At 41.7% G+C, this 21,871-nt stretch overlaps 1 protein-coding gene across 1 annotated transcript in view; it reads left to right on the forward strand.

The window, feature by feature from the left end:
* SND1 (staphylococcal nuclease and tudor domain containing 1) overlaps positions 1-21,871 on the forward strand; it is a 486,203-nt gene that overhangs the window by 274,933 nt on the left and 189,399 nt on the right. Inside the window, exon 14 of the mRNA XM_053553506.1 lies at positions 16,139-16,211. Coding sequence (XP_053409481.1) covers positions 16,139-16,211 — 73 coding nt within the window. The remainder of the gene's footprint in view (positions 1-16,138; positions 16,212-21,871) is intronic.

Here is a 21,871-nt window from a genome sequence, read left to right on the forward strand (position 1 = left end):
ACCTCACTTATTTTCTTCTCTCCCTACCTGTGTTACAGCTAAGCCAGGTAGGCCCAAACAGCCCATGGTGAGAAATGTAGCTTCACATTTCCTGGTACTGTTTGATCATCTAGCTCCTGTAGGAAATGGACAATTACTAAAAGATAGATGGGATTCAGAGGGTAGATCATAGTGGGCATGTTCAGCCTGACCTGATGGTAACTTATACATTTCCAGAGTAGCAACAGTGCTTTGTAATACAGTGGGATATGTAGTCATATTTTCTTTGCTGAGTTCACACTGCCACTGGTGAATTTTTAATTCTGACAGACAGGTAAGCATGGAAATAATTTGCAAGGGAGCTCCAGAAAGTAAGGTCAGAATAAAGCTCATTTATTGTCCTGTTAGAAATAGCCATGTTGAACTATAATGTTTATTGAATATACATAGGTAGTAAAATATTTTAAGCTTTAGGTTTTAAGAAGAAAATAGCCTCTTTAGTGCTCATTTTGTGCTGAAGTCATGTAACAAGATGCTTGCTTGCTAAAGCAGCAAGCTGCCTAGAGATAATTGTGTTAAGCCATTGCTTTCAGACTGATGGTGGAAAAATTGGCTTTGGGGTCATTGCACTGTTGCAGGTTGAGTAAATGGAGAGAAATTAACCACTTCCTTAAGCCTGTGAGGCATTGCCATAAGGCAATACAGGTCTCATAAAGAACAGGGAGAAATATCTAGCATGAACTGTGAGTAGGTTTTCATTTGGAACAGTATTGTCAGCAAGCCCCAGGATGGTGGCCCAGTGCCATCTTCTAGATGGTAACCCTCAGGGAGGTGAAGACACATTCACGAAAGATCAGAACACCTGCTGTATGGGAATGGCAGCTTTGTAGCCATTAGGAAAGATTTTGGTGCAGAATGTACCTGTTTGAAAATGATAAAGTCAACCCCTTGCAAGACCACTTACCTTCTGACACTACTTTGAGTTTGCTTTTGTTTGAAGCACTTGGTTCTCTCATGACACACTCCCTGTGTTCCCTTAGCATTCTTACCTTCTGTCACATTACAGAGTATCAGAGCTCTTTGACATGCTGCTTCTGCCCTTATCCTGTTATTTATTGAATATTATCTGAGTTAAGGATTGTTTTCCCCTAGATAGATTAGCTATATTTTTTCCAGTTGAACTCTGCTTTGTGATTTTATGCTCCTGTCAATGCAGTTTGTCTACCTCCCAGCTTTGTGTCCTCTGCAGATCTCATTAGCGAGTTGTTTACTCCTTTTCTGGGCCCTGAATGGAACCCCTAAATAAGAATGGCTTTGGTGTTGACCCCAAGTCTCTCACTGCGTGAACTGTCACTTAACTGTCTTTTGTTTATCATCCTTCAGCCACTTTTTAATCTTCCGTGATTGTGTATTGAACCAAGCCTGTTTGAATTAATTTCTCAAGTAAAATTTCTTGAGGTACTGTATCTAATGCTTTAGCAAAGGCCAAACTCATAACATCTGCTGCATTCATATTAGTCATTCATTCTGAAACTCTTTAGGTGAATAATAAGTGGGTGAAAGTAACATGATGGTGAATGCCATCATTCTGATCAGTCGCTCCCCCCAAGGCCACTGATTCCAACAGACTTCTTTGACCCTGGCCTTAATTTCCTGTTTGTCTCTCTGGTTATCACTAGTGTTATTGGCAATGGTGCAGAGTGCTCTTCCACTGATTTTGCTTTCCAGCACACTACTTGGTCATTAATCCCTTTAGAGAAACATTGTAAGCTTTGGGGAAAGGTCAGCCTGGTACAACTGCCTGCCTAGGAGTTGATGAGCTTTCACAGGGCTCTGCAATCCCTACTTGGTCTGCAAGGCGGTATGTGATCTAGTCTTTCTTAGGTCATCTGATGGGAGCTCTGGGAGTAATGTGGTAGGTGCTCTTTGGGAGACCAGATGAGATGGAAGGGGAAAAAGAATACCAATTTGCAGTTCGGCTGTTGCTTTCAGGCATATCCCTTTGCCTGTTGCAGACAACCTCTACAACCACAGCAGCTCGGCTCAGTTTGCTAAGCCATTGAAGCGCCTTCATTCAGATGCCAGGCTGCTTTATGTCTCAAGTATGTGGCCCATCTCAAGGAAGCCACATCTTTTTTGTTTAAAGGATAAATAAACATCAAATTCCCAAAAGGCAGCTTTCCTTTCCAGAGCAGTTGTCTATCATCAGCTGCCTCCTCCCTTATTACCTTGTGTACTGACAAGATAAGGTTTTGCCATTTTCTCATGTGCTCTCAGGTCTTATTTCTCTCGTGGGCGCCACTGAAAAGCCATTGATTTTGTCCCAGGGTTCTGAAAGCTCCACTACGCATATCCTCCATATTTTTTACAAGAAGGATTTCAGTGCAGCAGACCCACAGTTCTCTGTGGTACTCCTAAACTTGGTCCCCCCCCCTTTTGGATGCATCATATAAACTCCTTAGGGAGTGTGACACATCTATTCTGTTCTGCATGATTCTAATGTTTGATCTCCATATTGACTTTCTACCATTTCCAATTCTCATTTTACTTCAGTCTTTCTCATTTAGCTGGCCTATTATATTCCTAGTCTTCATATGTGTTCTAAAATTAAGGCAGAGGTTTTGATTTTCAGGGAATTTCTCCTATATCCTTGTGAGGCATTTTTAAGATAGTCATTATTGGGACCCTTCTTACTTTCTAAGTTGCTTTGACAAACTTCCATATACTCTATCCCATGTACTTGGTGTAATACATCTAGTATGATTTTGTAAAGGCCACAATGAGAATTTCATTATCATAGTAGATGTCTTCCAGTTGGGCTTTTGTTGAGCATTTATGGACACTAAAGACAAGTTGATAGTGATTAGAGTCAGTTCAAAACCTGGCTTTGTGCACTCTCCTTCAGACACGGAGAATATCATCTTATGTGCATCGTGCTGATGCTACCAGTGGCTTTGTTTTTAAATGTAATACTTTAAAAATTTCTAGAAACTATTAGAATCTATGGCTCATTGCAGGAAAACACAGAAGTTCCAATGTTGAGGCTTTATTCCTTTAAGGCACCCTTTAATTCTGAGATTTTGTAATTTCAATATAGAATGTATATATTCAAAAAAGAAACTGCTGCCCCAGCTTGACTGTGGGAAAGTAATTCTATTGAACAATCTGGTGTCTGAGCAGATTTAAATGAATTTAGATTCATTCTAGACCTACCTAATGAGGTTAGGGTTATCTCAGAAGAGAAAAGGGCAGACTGTGTCTTATCTTTTCGTTTGTATTCTGTTTCTTGCCTTGCACACTGCAGATTCAGAAATCCGTGGTTGTCCTCTGTCTTTTAGAGGCACACATGGACCTGCCCTTCTCTCAGCTTTGCCGTAGCTCCCTCTTTTCCTGGTCCCCTTAAGGGCTCATTTTTCTGATTGAGCAAGCCCGAAATATTAGTGTTCCTGCCTTACTTCTACATCTCCAATCTCTGAACCCCATAAGTACCAATCAATCTGTTACTTTTTGTCAGTGTGACTGAGGTCACCTTCCTTTCAAAAGCTTCTCTTTGTTTGAACATCTAAGAAATCTGTGCTGTCATTTCTATCACAGACTTTGATCAAAAGGCTAGAAACTTGGCCCAGTGTGGTTTTCTCACACCTGTAATTCTAGCACTCTGGGAGGCCGCAGTGGGTGGATTGCTTGAGTTCACAAGCAAGTTCAAGACCAGCCTGAGCAAAAGCAAGACCCCATCTCTACTAAAATATAGAAAAACTGAGGCAAGAGGCTTGCTTGAGCCTGATTTGGAGGTTGCTGTGAGCTATAATGCCATAGCACTCTACCCAGGGCAACAGTTCGAGACTGTCTCAAAAAAAAAAAAAAAAAAAAGGCTAGAAACTTGTTGATCACTCTTTCCTAGACTGGCATCAGTGGTCATTATTAAAAGTGATGCATGGGCAACCCTGTGGCTCAAGGAGTAGGGTGCCGGCCCCATATGCCGGAGGTGGCGGGTTCAAACCTAGCCCAGGCCAAAAAATAAATAAATAAATAAAAGGGATGCAGTTTTTTTGTTGTTGTTTTTGAGGCAGAGTGTCACTGTTAGCCTGGCTAGAGTGCTAGGGCATCAGCCTCACTCACAGCAACCTCAAACTCCTGGGTTCAAGTGATCCTCCTGCCCCAACCTCTCAAATAGCTGGGCCTAAATACAGGCGCCCACCAGCAAGCTGGCTAAATTTTCTAGTTTTTGTAGAGACAGGGTCTCGCTCTTGCTCAGGCTAATATTGAACTCAAGGGATCCCCCAGGCTCGGCCTCCCTGAGTTGTAGGATGACAATCGTGACACCTGACCGAGGAATGCAGTTTTAATCATGTATCTCTCTTGGTGATTTAGTTATTAGGGGCCAGGTTGGGCTTTCTCATTTCTATATATTTATATTTTGCAGTTTCACTGAAATACTTTTGATACCACTGAGAACATGTGCTCTTGGACTTCCACTCTTGACTTAGCCAGAGGAGCTTTACCTTTTCCTGATTTATAGGGAAGATTTTCCCATAAAATTTCAATAAATGAGGGAAAAAAGTTACTATGCCTTTAAAAAAAATCATCAGGGTATTTCATATATGTATCTTCACTTTTACTGGCATTCAAATACTGGATATGAGCTTATGTGTAGAGTTACTTGCCAGCACTTTCTATTGACACATTAAAAGATATTTCTTTAGGACTCTTACATGGAAGAGGTCAGTATACTGGTTTGACACAGTTCTAATTTATTAAGTATCTTGACAGGAAGAAGCAGGTTTCATTTCTTTCTGCACCAGTCCACTGAGAATATTAGCATTGGATTTGTGTGTGTTCTGAAATTTTAAAACTATTGTATATATGTGTATATATATATGTGTGTGTGTGTGTGTGTGTATCCTATCATGTGGTGTAGATTACATGGTTAATCAGTTCTCAAATAAATCATTTTCCTCTGTCAGGAATAGTTATTCAAGCCTGGTTTATGTTGCATCTGATGGCTTTGCATTCATGTCTTCTCTTTATTCTCATTTTCTTGAGTGTGTCTTGGGTCCCCTTCATTGGGGATAATAGCGCTGAACAAAAAGATAATAGATACAACCCTTTACAAATCATGTGATCTCAGAGGATCATAGATTAAGTAATTTTAATAGTACCTCTGGATATTGCTATTTTTCCTATTTCTTCTCTTTCCTTGCCTGTTTTCTTAGCCCTTCCTCTTTTCTCCCACTTTATTTTTAACTCTGCTTGCCTTAACATCTTTTATATTCCATTTTTCATTTCTATTAAATTTTCCCATGAGAGCATCTCTCTGAAATTCATCTTTTCTGCCCAGCCTCTCTTCTTATCTTCTCAGTGGTTTAATGGTGCAGCTTTAAATAAAGCAAGATTTCTCAAACTAATGACCTCAACAAGTGAAAATTCTTTCTGAATAAAACTAGATCCTATTGAGTACTGTGAAAAAACAGAGCTTTTACTTGAAGTTTAATCATAGATTCCTGTAACACCAGGGTGTTGTTGGAATTTTAGCTTGAGCATGACAGGGAGCAGGAGTTGGGTGACTTATCGCTTGCCCTCTTCACCCAGAGGCATTACATCATGCTGCTACAGGTTGGAAGCCAGCACAGAGCAAGGAGACTGGCCTTTCTCTTAAATATTCTAATGGCCTCCTTTCTTTCTTAACTCTGGAAATGCACCCCTCCCACACTATATTTTGGACATGGAGTTAGGTGCCATGGTCATGAGGTTGCTGGTTGGATCCAGCACAAGTCAGTGGTGGTGGGGGGGGTCACTGTTGAGGAGTAGGGAAGATCAGTTATTGCAAGTGGATGTGATAACAGGAAAATGCGCTAAAAGAGCTGGTGTGGGATGTGATTTGACGATGCAGCTGAATGTGGGGAAATTTAGCTTTTCCCTTTCTTCAGAAAAGATGATGCACTCAACATCCAAATAGCAGTAATCAATCTGCATTTAAGGCAGCACAAATGGCCACTTCTGGAGAGCTGTATAATGTCTCCATTTCCAAATAGTTTTCTCCTTCAGGATATTAAGAGGATCTGTTCACTCCCTCCATTCTATCCTTCTCTACCCTCCCCTCCCCCAGTTCTTTACTTGCTGACTAGTGTGAGGGGCCTGGGGTTTAGTTGGAGATTTTAGCTTTATTTGCTCTCTTGCATACCAGGCAATGAGTAGTTCTACAAGTCACAGTCAAGTGATGAACTGGTGGGAAGAAATCCTCTTTGCCTTATCTTTTCTGTAGTATTAGTCTGCACTGGTTGTATTCCTTCAGAGAAAATTTTTCTAGACTTACCTTACTAGATGATTTGGTTGTGACTGTGTCCTGCGAAACACCACCTCCCAAAATATGTTCAGCTATGCCCTTATCTTTCCAGAGCACCTTGTCACTCTTTCCCATTTCACTATTCTTTTGGTAAAGAGGCTTTTGCCCCTTTTCACACAACCCCAAAATATTTGATACATTTGGCTTATACTGGGAATAGCATTTCAATCTAAAGTAAGTTGTAGCAATAAAGTGATAATTCTTCACCCTTGACTTTCTTGAATGTCTTATTACTTGACTTTATAAACCAGCAGCATCATTGTCACTTGAGAACTTGTTAGAAATGTGAATTCTTGGCTGCCATCCCTCCCTCCCAGCTCAGCCTCTTTCCACGTGTTCTTCAGGTGATTTGGATGCACACTAAATTTTGAGAGGCATTGCCCTAAACATTTCCTGACCACTGTGAAACCAGTTTGTGTCCTTTTTTACCAGATTAACCATTTAATGTGTACTACAATAATCTGTATAAGTCATGTCTGCAAGTAACAGAGGGCAAGCATGGAGTGGACCAGCTTTGGATTTCTATATTATGTCCTGGCTATTTATTCCCCTTGACTTCTGTCTCTTTCCCCTGCCTCATACTCTGCATTCACGGCTCCTTAATTCAATCCTTATGAGTAGCTTCCACCAGCTCTTGGTTAATTTAATGTGAAATCATGTTGAGTGTTGCAGTGCTTACTTGCTTGCTTGCTTTGGTTCATCTGCAGTGTCAGGTGGATGAGTGGGATGAAGAGCAGAGTCTTTTTTAGGCATATCCCTATCCTTTTTCTCCTCCTCTAATCCTTAGAAATCTCTCAGGAAGACTATAGTTCTAATAATTAATCACTGATACGTCAATGCACAGAATTTTATAGGGGCTTGTGAGTGGTAAATCTACTTCATAGCTTTTTCATTTGCAAGACTTTTGCATCTAAATATCTTGTAAATTCCCTTATGTGTTTCTGTTCTACACTAAGCTGCTTCTGACTCCTCCAACTCCTCCCTCTCCAGCGTTGGGCCCAGAAGTTGAGAAGGATTACTTCCCATTCCTCTTGCTTTTATATCAAGTTCAGAGAGCCAAATCTCTAGAGAATGGCAATGAATTTTTTCCAGTAGGTCCAGGTGAATGTACCTCACATTGGAAAATGATTTTCCAAACTGAATGTCACAAAGGCAAAAGACACATTAACATTTTCTATAACTGATTTGTTAATGTTACAGTAACATATTTTATCAGGTATTGGGAGATAAAAACAAAAAGCATGATCCAGTGGTGATTTGGTTGACAGGAAAATATTGTAAATAATTGCAAAAGTGAAGATACATATGGGTACCTGGGATGCAGAGGGAATCCACAAAAAAGAGTTCACAAGGCAAGGCATACTCTGTTTTGTTTGCTTTGGTTAAAGGAAATGGAAAACAAATACTACTACTTTGCCCTGTGACATAGCAGTTCCACTTCTATGGATTTATGCTAAGGAGGCAATTAGCAAAGTGCCCATCAGTTTGTTTAAAAGTTATTCCTCGACTCGGCGCCGCCCGTACCTCAGTGGTTGAGGCACCAGCCACATCCACCAAGGCTGGCAGGTTCAAACCCAGCCTGGGCCTGCTAAACAACAATGACAACTACAACAAAAAAAATAGCCAGGCATTGTGGTGGGCACCTATAGTCCCAGCTATTTGGGAGGCTGAGGCAAGAGAATTGATTAAGCCCAAGAGTTTGAGGTCACTAAGGGCGACATAGTGAGACTCTGTCTCAAAAAAAATAAAAAGTTATTCCTCGTGATGTTATTTGTAATAGTAGAAATGTCATGGTCACATAAATACCTCATACTAGAGGGTTTTGACATATGCATCCATATATGGTGGATTTACTCTGCAGCTATTTAAAATGATTTAAAGAAATTAATAGCATAGGGAAGTTTTCATTTAGCTAGTGTTTCTGGTGAAAGAAAGAAGAGCCTGTAAAACTTTTTCCTCGGTGATGTAATTCCTTAAAAGTGTAAGTGGGGCCAGACACAGTGACTCATGCCTGTAATCCTGCCACTCTGGGAGGCAGAGGTAGGTGGATTGCCTGAGCTCACAGGTTCAAGACCAGCCTGAGCAAGAGTGAGGTCCCATCTCTTAAAAAAAAAAAAAAAAAGCCAGCATTTTGGCAGGCACCTGTAGTCCCAGCTATTCTGGAGGCTGAGGCAAGAGAATTGCTTGAGCCCAAGAATTTGAGGTTGCTGTGAGTTATGATGCCATGGCACTCTACTGAGGGCGACAAAGTGAGACTGTCTCAAGAAAAAAAAAAGTTTAAGTGGGGCTGGGTGCAGTGGTTCACACCTGTAATCTCAGCACTCTGGGAGGCTGAGGTGGGTGGATCGCTTGAGCTTATGAGTTTAAGACCAACCTCACCAAGAGTGAGACCCCCCCCCATCTCCAAAAAATAGCTGGGCATTGTGGCAGTTGCCTCCAGTTCCAGCTAGTAGGGAGGCTCGGAGGCAAGAGGCTTGCTGGAGCCTAGGAATTTGAGGTTGCTCTGAGTTATGATGCCACGGTACTCTACCAGGGACAAGAAAGTGAGACTCTCTCTCTCTCACAAAAAAAAAGGTTACGTGGGTGAGTGTGTATAAGCACTCTGCAAATATGTTAAGGATGCTTTATCTTGTAATAGGATTGTGAATCATTGTTTCCCAAAATGTTTTTCTGATAGACTTTATGATCAGGACAGATAAAACAAGAAACAATGTTGAGACAGTTTTGAGTAATTCCACCTTCCTGAAGCCCTGTCCTCTGAAGAAGATAGACTATTCAGGACCATTTCTACCTAGCTGCAGTATTCCTTTGATCCTAATCTGGGGCAGTATTGGGTTGGTTGTTCCCTGTCCTGGAGCTCAGGATTCCTCCCTGCCCCCTTCTCTACCACTGAGGATCCATTGTCATCCTGGCTCGATAGCATGTGTCTTCATTTATTCCTTATATTAGCTTTTTAGATAAGATGATAGCTTAGAGTTTTCTGTTATTTGCTTCATTGCCACATTATATCTACTGACTCATTAGTCTGCCCACCTTCCCTTGATCCTAGTAGGACCCGATTTCCTCATTTCCAGTAGATGCACTCTCTATATTTTCTGTCTTTCTTCTTATCAGTGATTTTCATTTTGATTGGAATTACAGCTACATAACCCTAGCTTTCCCACCTACCATTCTGCACCTGCTCCTGCTCTGTATCTTCTTTTTTGATTGATGGGCCCCTATTGCTTCCTCCGGCTTCCAAGGAGCCAATGGAAGAAAGGCCAAAGGAACTGTTCATTGCTGCCATGTTTCACTGATACCTGTATTTGGTTCCTGCTGAAACACCGTATTCTTTACTGTGACCTGAAACATAGTAAGAAGTACTTTAGAAGTTTAGCAGCTTTTCAGTCTTTGTTCTTTTTAACCTTTTGTGTTGGAATTAATTTTTCTCTTTTCTGAGTCGTTTCTCCTTTCTTGTCTAGTAGGAGTTCTTTACGTTCCTGCCACTAGGGTTCTGTTTTATTGTTTATGGTGGTCAGAGCTTTGCTTCCACTCGCTGCCGCTCAGACTCTTGCCCATCTCCTCCTGTTCCAGGAAACTTGACGTGGGAGGTGATGCTTTTGTTCTGGATACACTGCTTGTGTTTCTGCTCAGAGGGCAAGCTTTAACCTTTTCTGCCCTGGAGCACAGGTCATGAAACCTCATTCTTTTGCCATACAGTTGCTTTGGTGTTGTCCGTGTCTTCAGTCTGAAATGTGTTCACTGTTCTGCATTAGTCAGTCAGTTACCAGGCATTTGTCCAAAGTTTTCTTATCCTTTTTCCTTTCTTTCTTTTTTTTTTTTTTTAAAGAGGTCTCCCTGTGTTATCCATTCTGGTTTCAAACTCCTGGATCTTCCTGCCTCGTTCTCCTATGGTATTAGAGTTACAGGCATGAGCCACCACATCCAGCCTATTTAGCTTTATAGGCATACTTTAAGCGAACAAGATGGCCCTGAGTTTATATAATTATGGGTACATAACTCTGTGGTAAACACCATAGCAAGTACTATGGACAGAATTCTAACCCTCAAGGGGTCTATAGTCCAGTAATAGAAATAAAAATTATCACATGAAGCAAATTTAAAGTTGTATGTTGTAGTTTATAATTACATACTGAAGTGATAACACACATACAGTCTTTCACATACTGTGTATAATTTTATTACAATTTCAAAGACATCAACCTCAGGCCCCAGATTAAGAATTTCTGCTATGACAACTATTTTATGATTACCGTGAAGTTGTGGCTACAGATATGTGACAACTCTTTTCCTTCTATAATATTCACCTAAAAGGACAGGTAGGATCAAGGAGGATCAAAAGCACAAGGGGCACATGTAATCAGTCATTTGCATGGAAGGGGAATGGGGAAAATGGATCTAGTTGGATTTGAGGGAGTAATGTGAAATTATGTGAATACATGCCTTGGACCCACATGGTAGGAGCCCGTGAAAGTCAAGCATAGGATTTCCACTTACTTCATAGGCTGGTAGTCTTTGTTTTGGGTGAATTGATGAAGTAGATTTTTATTGAGAAGCTACATGGCATTTTTTTTTTATTGTTGGGGATTCATTGAGGGTACAATAAGCCAGGTTACACTGATTGCAATTGTTAGGTAAAGTCCCTCTTGCAATCATGTCTTGCCCCCATGAAGTGTGACACACACCAAGGCCCCACCTTCCTCCCTCCGTCCCTCTTTCTGCTTCCCCCCCATAATGACAATTAAGGCTACACGGCATTTTTATGTAATGTTGAATCAAAGTGGTGTCCAGTACCAAGAAGGATTGAATGAATCTAATTAAAATGTTCCTGATGTTATCTTGAAATGAACTGGTGAAGGCCTAGACCAGGAGGATTACAAAAGGGCTAAGGGAGCATAGTTATGAAAGAAGAAGGCATTGGATGTTGGAGATAAAGCAAAGCAGAACACAGGGACATGTTGAACCCCAGTTATCAGGAAAGCATTGTTAAAAGGAGATTGTAAATGAGGAGAGATGTTCAGCGGCTCCTGATCTCTCTCAGCTCTACAGCCTTCCCTGTCCCTTCATCTCCCGCTACCTCTCTGTTACTCGCCATTTCTGCTATCACTTTATTTTTCCTAGATCTCTTTGATGTGAGAAAGTAGTTCTTTTTGTGAAAACTCTGTTGAAAGCTCCTGCTCCCCAGGAAGATTCACAGATATACTTTGGGAGGGGGGTGTTCATAGATATTTCTAGCCTCCTAGCAGAAGCTTACTATGTCCCCAGGTTAAGAATTCTTGATGTGACAACTGTTTTATGATCGTGATAAGGTTGGATCTAACCATAAATCCTTTGGGTTTTTTTGTAAACTCATAAAAATATTTGTTCAGAATAATAATCCGCCATCATCGAACTGGCAGTAAGAACAGGGTCTTTGTGCTGGCATAGGAGGGACCGTTACTGTGGTGCTGAAACTTCTGGCTTAGAGAGGGTTGGTTTTAGGATTTTCAGGTGGAGTTAGAGACACAAAACTGAAGGCAAACTCTATATTCCTTTGCCTGAAGTGTATATGAAGATTCTAATCCTCTTGTGCTGAGGCCATGGGAATGCTCTCACAAGGTCCTCATCTGCCTTTTCAGAGTTGTAGGTTTTATCTTCTGGGCCAGTGTTTTCAATCTTTTTTATCTCACAGCACACTTGAATCTATAGTTAAATTTCCATGGCACACTTGAATTATGTTGATGAAAGAAAAAGAGTGAAATAAAGAGTGCGGTGCCAAGGAGTAGGGCACCGGCCCCATATACTGGAGGTGACAGGTTCAAGCCTGGCTCTGGGCCAAAAACTGGGGATGGGGGAAAAAAGAGTATACTTACTGTGCTTTGAACTTCTTTCAAAATAATTTAATTAATGATCTTTAAAAATTTTTGCAGCATACCTAAGATTCTCTCGTGGCACACCAGTTGAAAATCACTATTCTAGATAGAAGGAAGGCAGTCAATATGTAAATTTCAAACTTTGCTGTTTAAATAAAACAGTTTTTTAGTGATTTGAATGGAGTTCATCTCCCCCATTATAACACCTTATAGTTCTGCATCTTCTACAAGCAGCCTGGAAAGCATAATTTTCGTCCCTCTGATGCCCTGTCATCTCTTGGCATCTGTATGGATGTATCCGCTCACTTTTCCTGGCTGGTGATGATTTTTGTCCGTTACCGACCCTGGTAGTCTTTGCTGTCTTTGTACTGCTGCATCTTGGAAAAGAAAGCTTCTGAGATGAAGCAGGCTGTGTTCTGCCCCGCTGGTTCCTTTCTCCTGGCCAGCCTAAACACCAGCCTGCCTTTGTGAGGAAGTGGCTATTAAGCAGACACAGCAGGAGAAGTTGAGGAGTCAGGAGTTTCATTCCCTGCCTAATGAAAAGGAATGTAGAGCTGTGGCTGTGGCCTGCAGGGATAGGCAATGTGGAGAGGGAGTTAGTGTTTGCTCTGTGGAGCAGGTATCAGTGGAAGCAAAACTTCTGTCTGCCTACCCTTCCATTTTGCAAAGACAGAGCTCCATTAATCTAACCCAGAGAAACTGGAATATGTGAGATGCAAAAGGACAGCCCCACTGAAAAATGCCGAGGCAGCGTACCTTGTTCTCAGAAGAGCCTGGACCTCCACATTTTATTTCCCATGTGTACAACTCTTCTCAGGCAGTCATGTGTGTCCTCATGGTCCTGTAACACAGATGGACACTCCCTTTTGGCAAGGGCTGCTCTAAGTCTGTCCCTCCTCTCCTCTTTGAGATACACGCCTGCGCTTCTACACCAGATAGTCTCTCGGGGAGAATCACTTGGTGCGGCATGAGCCTTGCAGCAGGCAGAGGAAGGTTTTCTGCGTATGGCTCATTTAGGGTCATTTCTGCAGCAATGTGGGAATGAGAACCAAAGCAACCTCAGTACAGGGAAGAAGACCCAAGCTGAAGTAGGTCAATCTGCTTAGTTCTCACAGATCCCTCAAACTTAGTAGCCTGGATCTGGTGGACCACTATGACTTTAGAGTGCTTCCTAGATGGACATTATTTGAACTTGGTAGTTTACTACCTACTGTTGACTTTCAATATTGCTTATCTTCTATTAACAAAAGTAAGAACTATTTCTCAGTGTATATACGGTTATATTTTGAATGTGCCGGAAATTGATCTAATTTAACAATATCTTTTATGTGAAAAAATCAAGTCTTTGAAAGTTTTTTCAAAATTAATGCCTGAATGCAAATAACATCTGATAAAAATCTGTCTAAAAACCAGACAGAACATAAATAACCTTTTTTCCCTAATATTAAGATTTAGGCTGGGCTCACGTCTGTAATCCTACCATCTGGGAGGCCAGAGTGAGTAGATTGTTTGAGTTTGAGAGTTCCAGACCAATCTAAGCAAAAAACAAAACCTTGTCTCTACTAAAAATGGAAAAACTAGCTGAGCATTGTGGCAGGTGCCTGTAAGTCCAGCTATACAGGAGCTGAGGCAGGAGGATCACCTGAGCCCAAGAGTTTGAGGTTCTTGTGAGCTATAATGATGCCACGACACACTACTCAGCGTGACAGAGAGAGATTCTATCCAAAAGAAAAAGAGGGGTGGGATGGGGAAAGAAGAAAAATATTAAAATTTAATTTTTAAGATATTTATTGTTTTTTTAAAAATTCATATATACACTGTTAGCCTCAGTTTTTGGTGTTTTATTTTTCCCTGGCAGTGTGCTTAGTCTTGGTTAAGCCCTAGATTTCTGCTTATGGTACAGAGCTGCCTTGGGGTCACAGAAAGAAAGAGAATTATAGTTTACCACCTCATTGCTTTTGCTTGGAGGACCTTTGCTTCCTAGCTTACCGCCTAGGCCGTTCTTTCTTCCTTCTTCCTCGTAGTGTAGGAGATGTTCTTTAGCCCTCAGGAAAGCCCAGGAATTTAGCAGTGCTCTAACATGAACCTGTTTATAGAACCTGCAGATCTATTTATTTTGGTTGTCCTTGGTTAGAGGATAATAAGGCTATAGGCATTTAGTGCCCATAGGACCTGCAAGTTTTGCAGGCGTACCTTGAAAGAGGTGAAGCACAGGCAGGGTAGGAGGGAGCTTGCCTCGCCTCACAGAGGCTTCCACGGTAAGGTTGCTTCTTCCAGTTTACAGTAGCAAAACAGAGAGAGCCTGTTGGTGGCAGAGGAGGTTATAGAAATAAGACATGAGGAAAGATGTAAACTGGGCTTTGGGAGGTGGAAGAGATATCCTTAGTTGGCTGCTAGCCACTGGTTCCCCATATAAACCATCCTTTCATCCTCTTCTGTTACCTTACAAAATCCTAAGGGACACAGAGCAAACTTTGAGAATCAGCCTTGGTCAGTGACCATTGACAGGATCCCTGAATGGTAAATCACTGGACTAAATTGTGAAGGGAAATATTGTGATCCATGTGCAATTTCTAAAGCTGAAGCCCTTGATTCATATTCAGGAGGAACCATGGGATTCACAGAACTTGGAAATGCTTTACTTGAGTTAGCTTTCACATCAGAGTGAATTAGAGAACGTATGGTCGGATTTTTTTTCTCGTTAATTCTGGAGTAGAAACTCATCATGGAGTAGAAACTAGGCAGCAAGGAAAGCTTTTATTTGTTGTTTCTGAAGCAAAAGCATTTCAAGTCAGTGGAGTGAGAGACAGATCCCTGGAAATGGAGGAAGAGCTCAGGTGGATGATAAAAACCCAAGTATATAAGAAATATGACAGTTCCATTTTGCACTGAGCAACACCCACAACATTTGGTTTATGCGCGTTCGGTTTAAAAAGCAATGACCTTAAAAGTAGCCCCTGCAGAGCAGTGTCCTCTTCTCCAGGTACTTCATACTTCTCCAAGTACTCCACACTTCACCTAAGTGTGAGAAGGTACACATGGCTGCGAGTGTGAGGGTCTCACAGACTGACCTTGGCCTTGGTCTGGGCAGCTTTCTCTGTATTTCCTCTGGAATTCAGAAACCACAGAGAGGAAATACCCTGAATCTCTATTTCTCTGTCTCTAAACTCTGAAACTCTTCCCTACTAGAGTCTTCAGGCTGGCAGTATACACAAGAAGGCCTTACCTAATAGTGTAGGAGCCTGTGATTTACCAATCACATTTTATTCCTTGGTCCTTCATTGTTACACTAGTGATTATGCCCAGAGATGCTTAAGTACTCCCACTCAAAGGATTGGGAGACTGGAGCAAACCAATCCATGATGCAGTGTGTGGTGAAGTCTCACAGTCCTTGGTTATAATAATAAATCTCTGTTTTATTACAACCTAAAACTGATCGGAAATGAGGCTTCATTTCAGTTATGTAGCATTTACTATTTTTTTCCTTAGTGTTAAATGACTTTTCTGTACACTATTGCTCCATTCAGAATACCTTATCTTTTTACCTGGGAGGAACTTATTTCCATTAGAATTGGAATACTAGCTACATATTTTGCATTTAAAATGTTTCATGTGATTAAACACTAAAAGAAAACATTATTACTTCTGTTTCTTAGGAGTATGCCCTTCCAACTTATTCTTCTTTTGTACCTGGAACAATGCCTTTAATTTGGAAACAAGTAAGCCCTCTGATTATAAAGCACATGGTTAGCTGCAACTGGCAGCCAAGTGCTAGTAAGTAACTGGGTTTAGGAGAAGAGCAGCCTTATATTCTTCCCTCCAGCAAATCCTTTTGCCCAGACTGGCTACTCAGCATGATACAGTGTGACTTGTGTAGTCATACTTTCCCATTTTCCTACTGTCCTACCCTTTCCAAACATTGTAATTTTTATTTTGTAATCAGTTTTCTCTTCTTCCTTTGCAGAGCTATTAAGAATGGCAAAGGATTGCACAGCAAGAAGGAAGTGCCTATCCACCGGGTTGCAGATATATCTGGGGTAAGTCATGTCCCTGGGTGGAGCTGTGGAGCTCCAAGGCTCCAAGAACATGTTTGTGTATTTGCTGAAGACCAGAGCTTATGTGTATTCTCCAGCTCACTCTTTCAGACATTGAAGATGAATTTTTCCAGGGCATTCTACTTGGGCATCAATAGGACTCCAGAAAGGAAGAATTTAAAACCTCATTCCATTTCTCTGCCTGAACTGATGCCCAAGTCTGTGACAATCTATTTTTTTGTTTGTTTGTTTTGAGACAGAGTCTCACTATGTTACCCTAGGTAGAGTGCTGTGGCGTCATAGCTCACAGCAACCTCAAACTCTTGGGCTTAAGCAATTCTCTTGCCTCAGCCTCCCAAGTAGCTAGGACTACAGGTGCTCACCACAATGCCCAGCTATTTTGTTGTTGTTGTTGTTGCAGTTGTCATTATTGTTTAGCAGGTCCGGGCCAAATTCGAACCCTCCACCCTCGGTGCATGTGGCTGGCACCGTAACCACTGTGCTGTGGGTGCCGAGCCGGCAATCTTTATATTTTTTATTACTGTATTTTGTAGTTAGAGGTACTTCTTCCCAGTTAAAATAAAATTACCCTCCCCCCTTTTTTTCTCTTCCCAAGGCAGAATCAGAATACCCATTTTTTAATACCTGTTTAATCCTTACTGTGAGTGGGAAGTCTTAGGAGTAGACAATCTAGTATAGATTTTTAGAACAAGTGTAAGAATTCATCATGATATCCTCATGACTTATTTTTCTTCACCTTGCCTGTAATAAATAGGAGAGAATGGAGAAAAGCCTTTGCAATAACATATGTAGATTATATAGAAGAATTCATAACACAAATGAAGTTCCCCAACCGCTGTGTCCAGATGACTGTTTAGCAGAAAGGGCTTTGCTTTACTCTTACACATTTAGGATCTCTTTTGGCTGAATAGATCCCCTTGTTAGTTGGATGAGTCTATTCATTTATTCCATAAGTGTTTGTGTGCCTGCTGTGTGCCAGGAATTGCTCTAGGCCCTGAGACTGTAACAATGAAGAAAACTGATAAAGTCCCTACATTCAAGTGGGAAAGGGAGAGAATTGCCATGTCAGGTGGTGACAGCTGCTGTGAAAAGAAATAAAACCAGCTAAGGGGATAGTGAGTGGTACAGGATTTTGATTAGGTGGCCAGGGAAGGCACCCTCTGTTCCTGAGACACACCATTTATTTCAAGTCTTATAGTCGTTAATGGTTAAGGAAGGGATCAGGTATGTGTCAAGGGTAGGGAAGACCACGTAGCCCGGGGAAGACGAAGAAGGAAGGCTAGTAAATCTTAGGTTGGACACTCAGAGAATTTGCCTGGGGCACTGAGAAGAAAACACTAGTATAAACAAAAGCTTCCAGAGCTTACCATAGCCCACAGCAGTGATGAATTAGAGCATATTATCTTGTTATGTTGTGTGCCCAGGCCTGGCTGAGGCTTTTTCTGTTGTTCCTGGTGTTTGCTTATTACAAATGTGTCTGGCCAGCTCACCCTTACCTAGATTTAGTAGTACCATGCTAATTTTAAGCAGTGGGACTCTAATGAACTTTTTTTTCCTCTATGGTCACACACTCATAAGTTAAACAGTGTTTACCTACCATGCATTAGTGAAGAAGTCGGGGCCTCTGCTGGGTGGGTGATGTACAGTAATACACATTCTTTGTGGCTTAGAATTCTGAGTTCAGAAACCTATAGTTAATGGCCTTTGACCACAGGTGACTATGGTGTATCTGCTAAGGCTCATTTTTAACAGGTGTGACTCACCCAGTGCAATGTTATTCGACCCATTTTCTCTGTGGCTTACCCAGCTAGTTACTCTTTACATACAAGTGTATTATTTACTTTAATATGTGAGCACTGTGGCATTCTCAGCAATACTTTCCTTAATGTTCTTTTGGTAAAGATGTTGTAGTAATCAGAGGGCCATTTTTTGGCTGTTCAACTATAGGAAAAAAGTCATAAATACTTGTTTTGGAAAACATAATGCAGGCTTCTCCATGAAAGGGCCAAGAATGCTCATCCAGAAGTTTACCTAAAGAGCTGCCCTCCAGGGGGAGCTGAATTCAACCTTGGAGATTGGTGCTTTCTTTTGTCCTGCACAAGTTCATGTTCTTGCTTCCATTTCCTACTGGCAATTAGGTGAAGGACTCTAAGAAGGTTTTTGAAGTTGAGGTGTACCTGCCTCGGGGCTGGATAGCACCTGCCATTGTAGTGTCCTAAAGATCTTGTTGCTGTCTTTCAGTCTTGTGCTGCCTTTTACTTTGAGGCTTTCTGGTGCTTTTTTATTCCTTTGTTCTGTTCTTGGTAGTTTTAGGTCTTGTGAAACTTGTCTTCATTTCGTTGTTGTTGTTTATGCCTACTCCACCAACTCTCCCATAATCTATTGCTTAGTTTCATATCTATCTGGATATTGGCGAATTGGCTTACTCTTATGTTATTTAAAAATAAGTGCCAGTTAAATTTCTCTCAGTCACCACATAAATAAAAGAGGAAAGCTTGAACAAGTGGGAGACTGAAAGTGAAAAAGCTATTCAATTTTAAATAGATGTCAGATATGACCTTGCTGCCTGAATCACAAATTATTCAGCTAAGATTGCAGTCTTTTCTGACCTCTGCAAAAGAGGAGTTTTGTCTTTTTCCCCCTTATAACCTCCCTTATTTCCATCATAGTGTTAAGTTTGTGTGTGGGTGCTGGGTGCCCTCATCCCATTTAAGTGAGATGTATGAGTTTTATGCTTTCCAAACCATGCTGGCCATTTCACTATCTGAGAGACAGGTTGGCATGTGGGGTCAGACAGGCAAACAGCTTATAGCCTGATGAAGAATAAACACCTGGGGAAAAGGCAGCATGGGATACACAAATGTAATGTTTTTATAAAGGCTTCTTAATCTTTTTGTAATCTTCAGCTGTGTTCCCCACTGGTCTAGATCGACCCCCCTTTTAGTTGTAGGTCATGGTAAATGAAGGTTTTTGTGAGCTGACAGAATAAACAACATACTGCCAAAATAATTTACTATGAACTGGTATTCATGCCTAATACCTCCCACCATCCTCTTTTCTACCCTGGTATATATCCTTGTACAGAAAAAAAAAGGCATTTTATCCCCTAAACGCTCAAAAAATGTGCCATATGGAAGAGCTTATATCATTGTTGTGAGGCAAATAACCTATAATTTTGTTGTTGTGTTAACTGCCTCTTTTAAGAATTGAGTTTCTACTCATTCTCCATATCTCTTCTCTTTCCTTAAAATACTTTTGTATAGGCCTGGTGCAGTAGCTCATGCCTATAATCCTAGCCTCTGAGAGGCTGAGGTGGGAGGATCGCTTGAGGTCGGGGGTTCAAGACCAGCTTGAGCAAAAGCAAGACCCATCTGCACCAAAAATAGAAAAAAAAAAAAGTATCTCAGCATGGTGGGCCTGTTGTCCCAGCTTCTTGGGAGGTTGAGGCAGGAAGACTACTTGAGCCTAGGGGTTTGAGATTGCAGCGCCTGTGGCTCAGTGAGTAGGGCACCGGCCCCATATGCCGAGGGTGGCGGGTTCAAACCCAGCCCCTGCCAAACTGCAACAACAAAAAAAAATAGCTGGGTGTTGTAGTGGGCGCCTGTAGTCCCAGCTGCTTGGGAGGCTGAGGCAAGAGAATTGCGTAAGCCCAAGAGTTAGAGGTTGCTGTGAGCCGTGTGACACCACAGCACTCTACCCGAGGGCGGTACAGTGAGACTCTGTCTCTACAAAAAAAAAAAAAAAGAGAGAGATTGCAGTGAACTATGATGAGGCTACTGCACTGCACCTGAGGCAATAGAGTGAGGCTGTTTCCTCCTCCTCTTTCCCTCGCCCCCAAAATGCATTTGTGTGGAAATTTAACAAGTGCAAGACCTGCTTGGCTGACTGCATATTGTGAGAAGTAAGTAATCCAGGCACTGGAGTGGGAGGTTGCTGGCCTGCCTTGGCAGGTGAGACACCAGCCTCCACAGTAGCTAAAACTAGCAAGGCTTTTTGTTGTTATAGATGGCTTTTTAGGTTAGTGTCAGCTGAGTGTTGTGTCTTCCATAAGATGGACAGCACATCTGCACGTAACACCAACTGAGCAAAAGCCCGTTTATCTAGTCACAGCACACTTGAACCTATAGTTAAACTTCCACAGCACACCTAAATTATGTTAATTTTAAAAAGAATATACTCAATGTGCTTTAAACTTCTTTGTAAAATAATTTAATGATCTTTAACAATTTTTCACAGCACGCCAGTTGAAAATCACTGATCTGGGACTTTGATAAAACTCGGTCTATTTGCATATTTTACACTTATTTTCAGGGAAAGCACTAAGGAAGAAAAGTACTTACTGCCAAACTGGTAACTCAGATCCTGAAGAAGTTAGCTGTTCTTTATTTCCAGTTTCTGAAGGTATAGGAAGTGAGCTATTACAGGTACCAGCCGGTGCTGTCATTTCTGTAATAGTCTGGTTTTCGTTCGGGCCAGGATATTCCTATGTATGGAGAACCAACTGAGAATTTGACCAGCTGGGTAGTTGACCTGATGCGCTTTGGAGGATGATTCTGCAGTGACTGCTTCTCTTTTTATACCCATGTTTTCATTATTAGTTGGTTTTGTTTTTTCCTGATCCTGTCTCAACTACCTCCCTTGCTCTCACAGAAAAAGTTAGAATGTGTATGTCAGTGTTCTTTATCTTAGATTTCTCAGCTGCTCTTTATCTTAGGTTTATTATTGTTTTTGCTATAGCCCGCTCTGTAATAAATACGATCTCTTGCAGATACACAGTGTAAAACAGGCAATAAAATAGGGCTGGTGCTTGTCTTACTGTTTTGGTAGATCAGACAAATCAATTATGGTTCTGAGATTAGAGCGAGCTCCCCCCTCCTCAGGCTGCAGCCATCCCTGCGAGTGCTGATTTCCTCCTTTACCCCCACTCCTCTTCCTTCTCCATTTGTACCTGGGGAGTGAGAGTGTCTATTTGAGTTCTCCCTCCTGTCACCGTCTCTTTCCTCTGTGCATGAAGGGTTAGGATGTTTGTTTCTTTGTTGACAGCACAAAAAGAAGATAGGGCCTAGACCAGTATCCACTTCAATCTTATTCGGAAAGTCTCAGAATGGGGATTTTTTTTTTTTAATATAAGAGTATTCTCCCTTTTCATACATATAGTTCTGACAACTCACCTGTTTATTTCATTGTTACACTATTTACTCTCTTTATCTATCGATCTTTCTTTCTCTTAACTGCTACCATGCTCCCTTAGAAATTGATGATATTGCGGGCGGCACCTGTGGCTCAGTGAGTAGAGCACCGGCCCCATGTACCGAGGGTGGCGGGTTCAAACCTAGCCCTGGCCAAACTGCAACAACAACAACAAAAAATAGCCGGGCGCTGTGGCGGGCGCCTGTAGCCCCAGCTATTCGGGAGGCTGAGGCAAGAGAATCGCCTAAACCCAGGAGTTGGAGATTGCTGTGAGCTGTGATACCATGGCACTGTACCGAGGGTGATAAAGTGAGACTAAAAAGGGCGGTGCCTGTGGCTCAGTGAGCAGGGCGCCGGCCCCATATGCCGAGGGTGGCGAGTTTAAACCCAGCCCTGGCCAAACTGCAACAAAAAAAAAAGCCGGGTGTTGTGGCCGGCGCCTGTAGTCCCAG

Source organism: Nycticebus coucang, chromosome 11 (genome assembly GCF_027406575.1).
Source record: "Nycticebus coucang isolate mNycCou1 chromosome 11, mNycCou1.pri, whole genome shotgun sequence".
Classification (NCBI taxonomy): domain Eukaryota; kingdom Metazoa; phylum Chordata; class Mammalia; order Primates; family Lorisidae; genus Nycticebus; species Nycticebus coucang.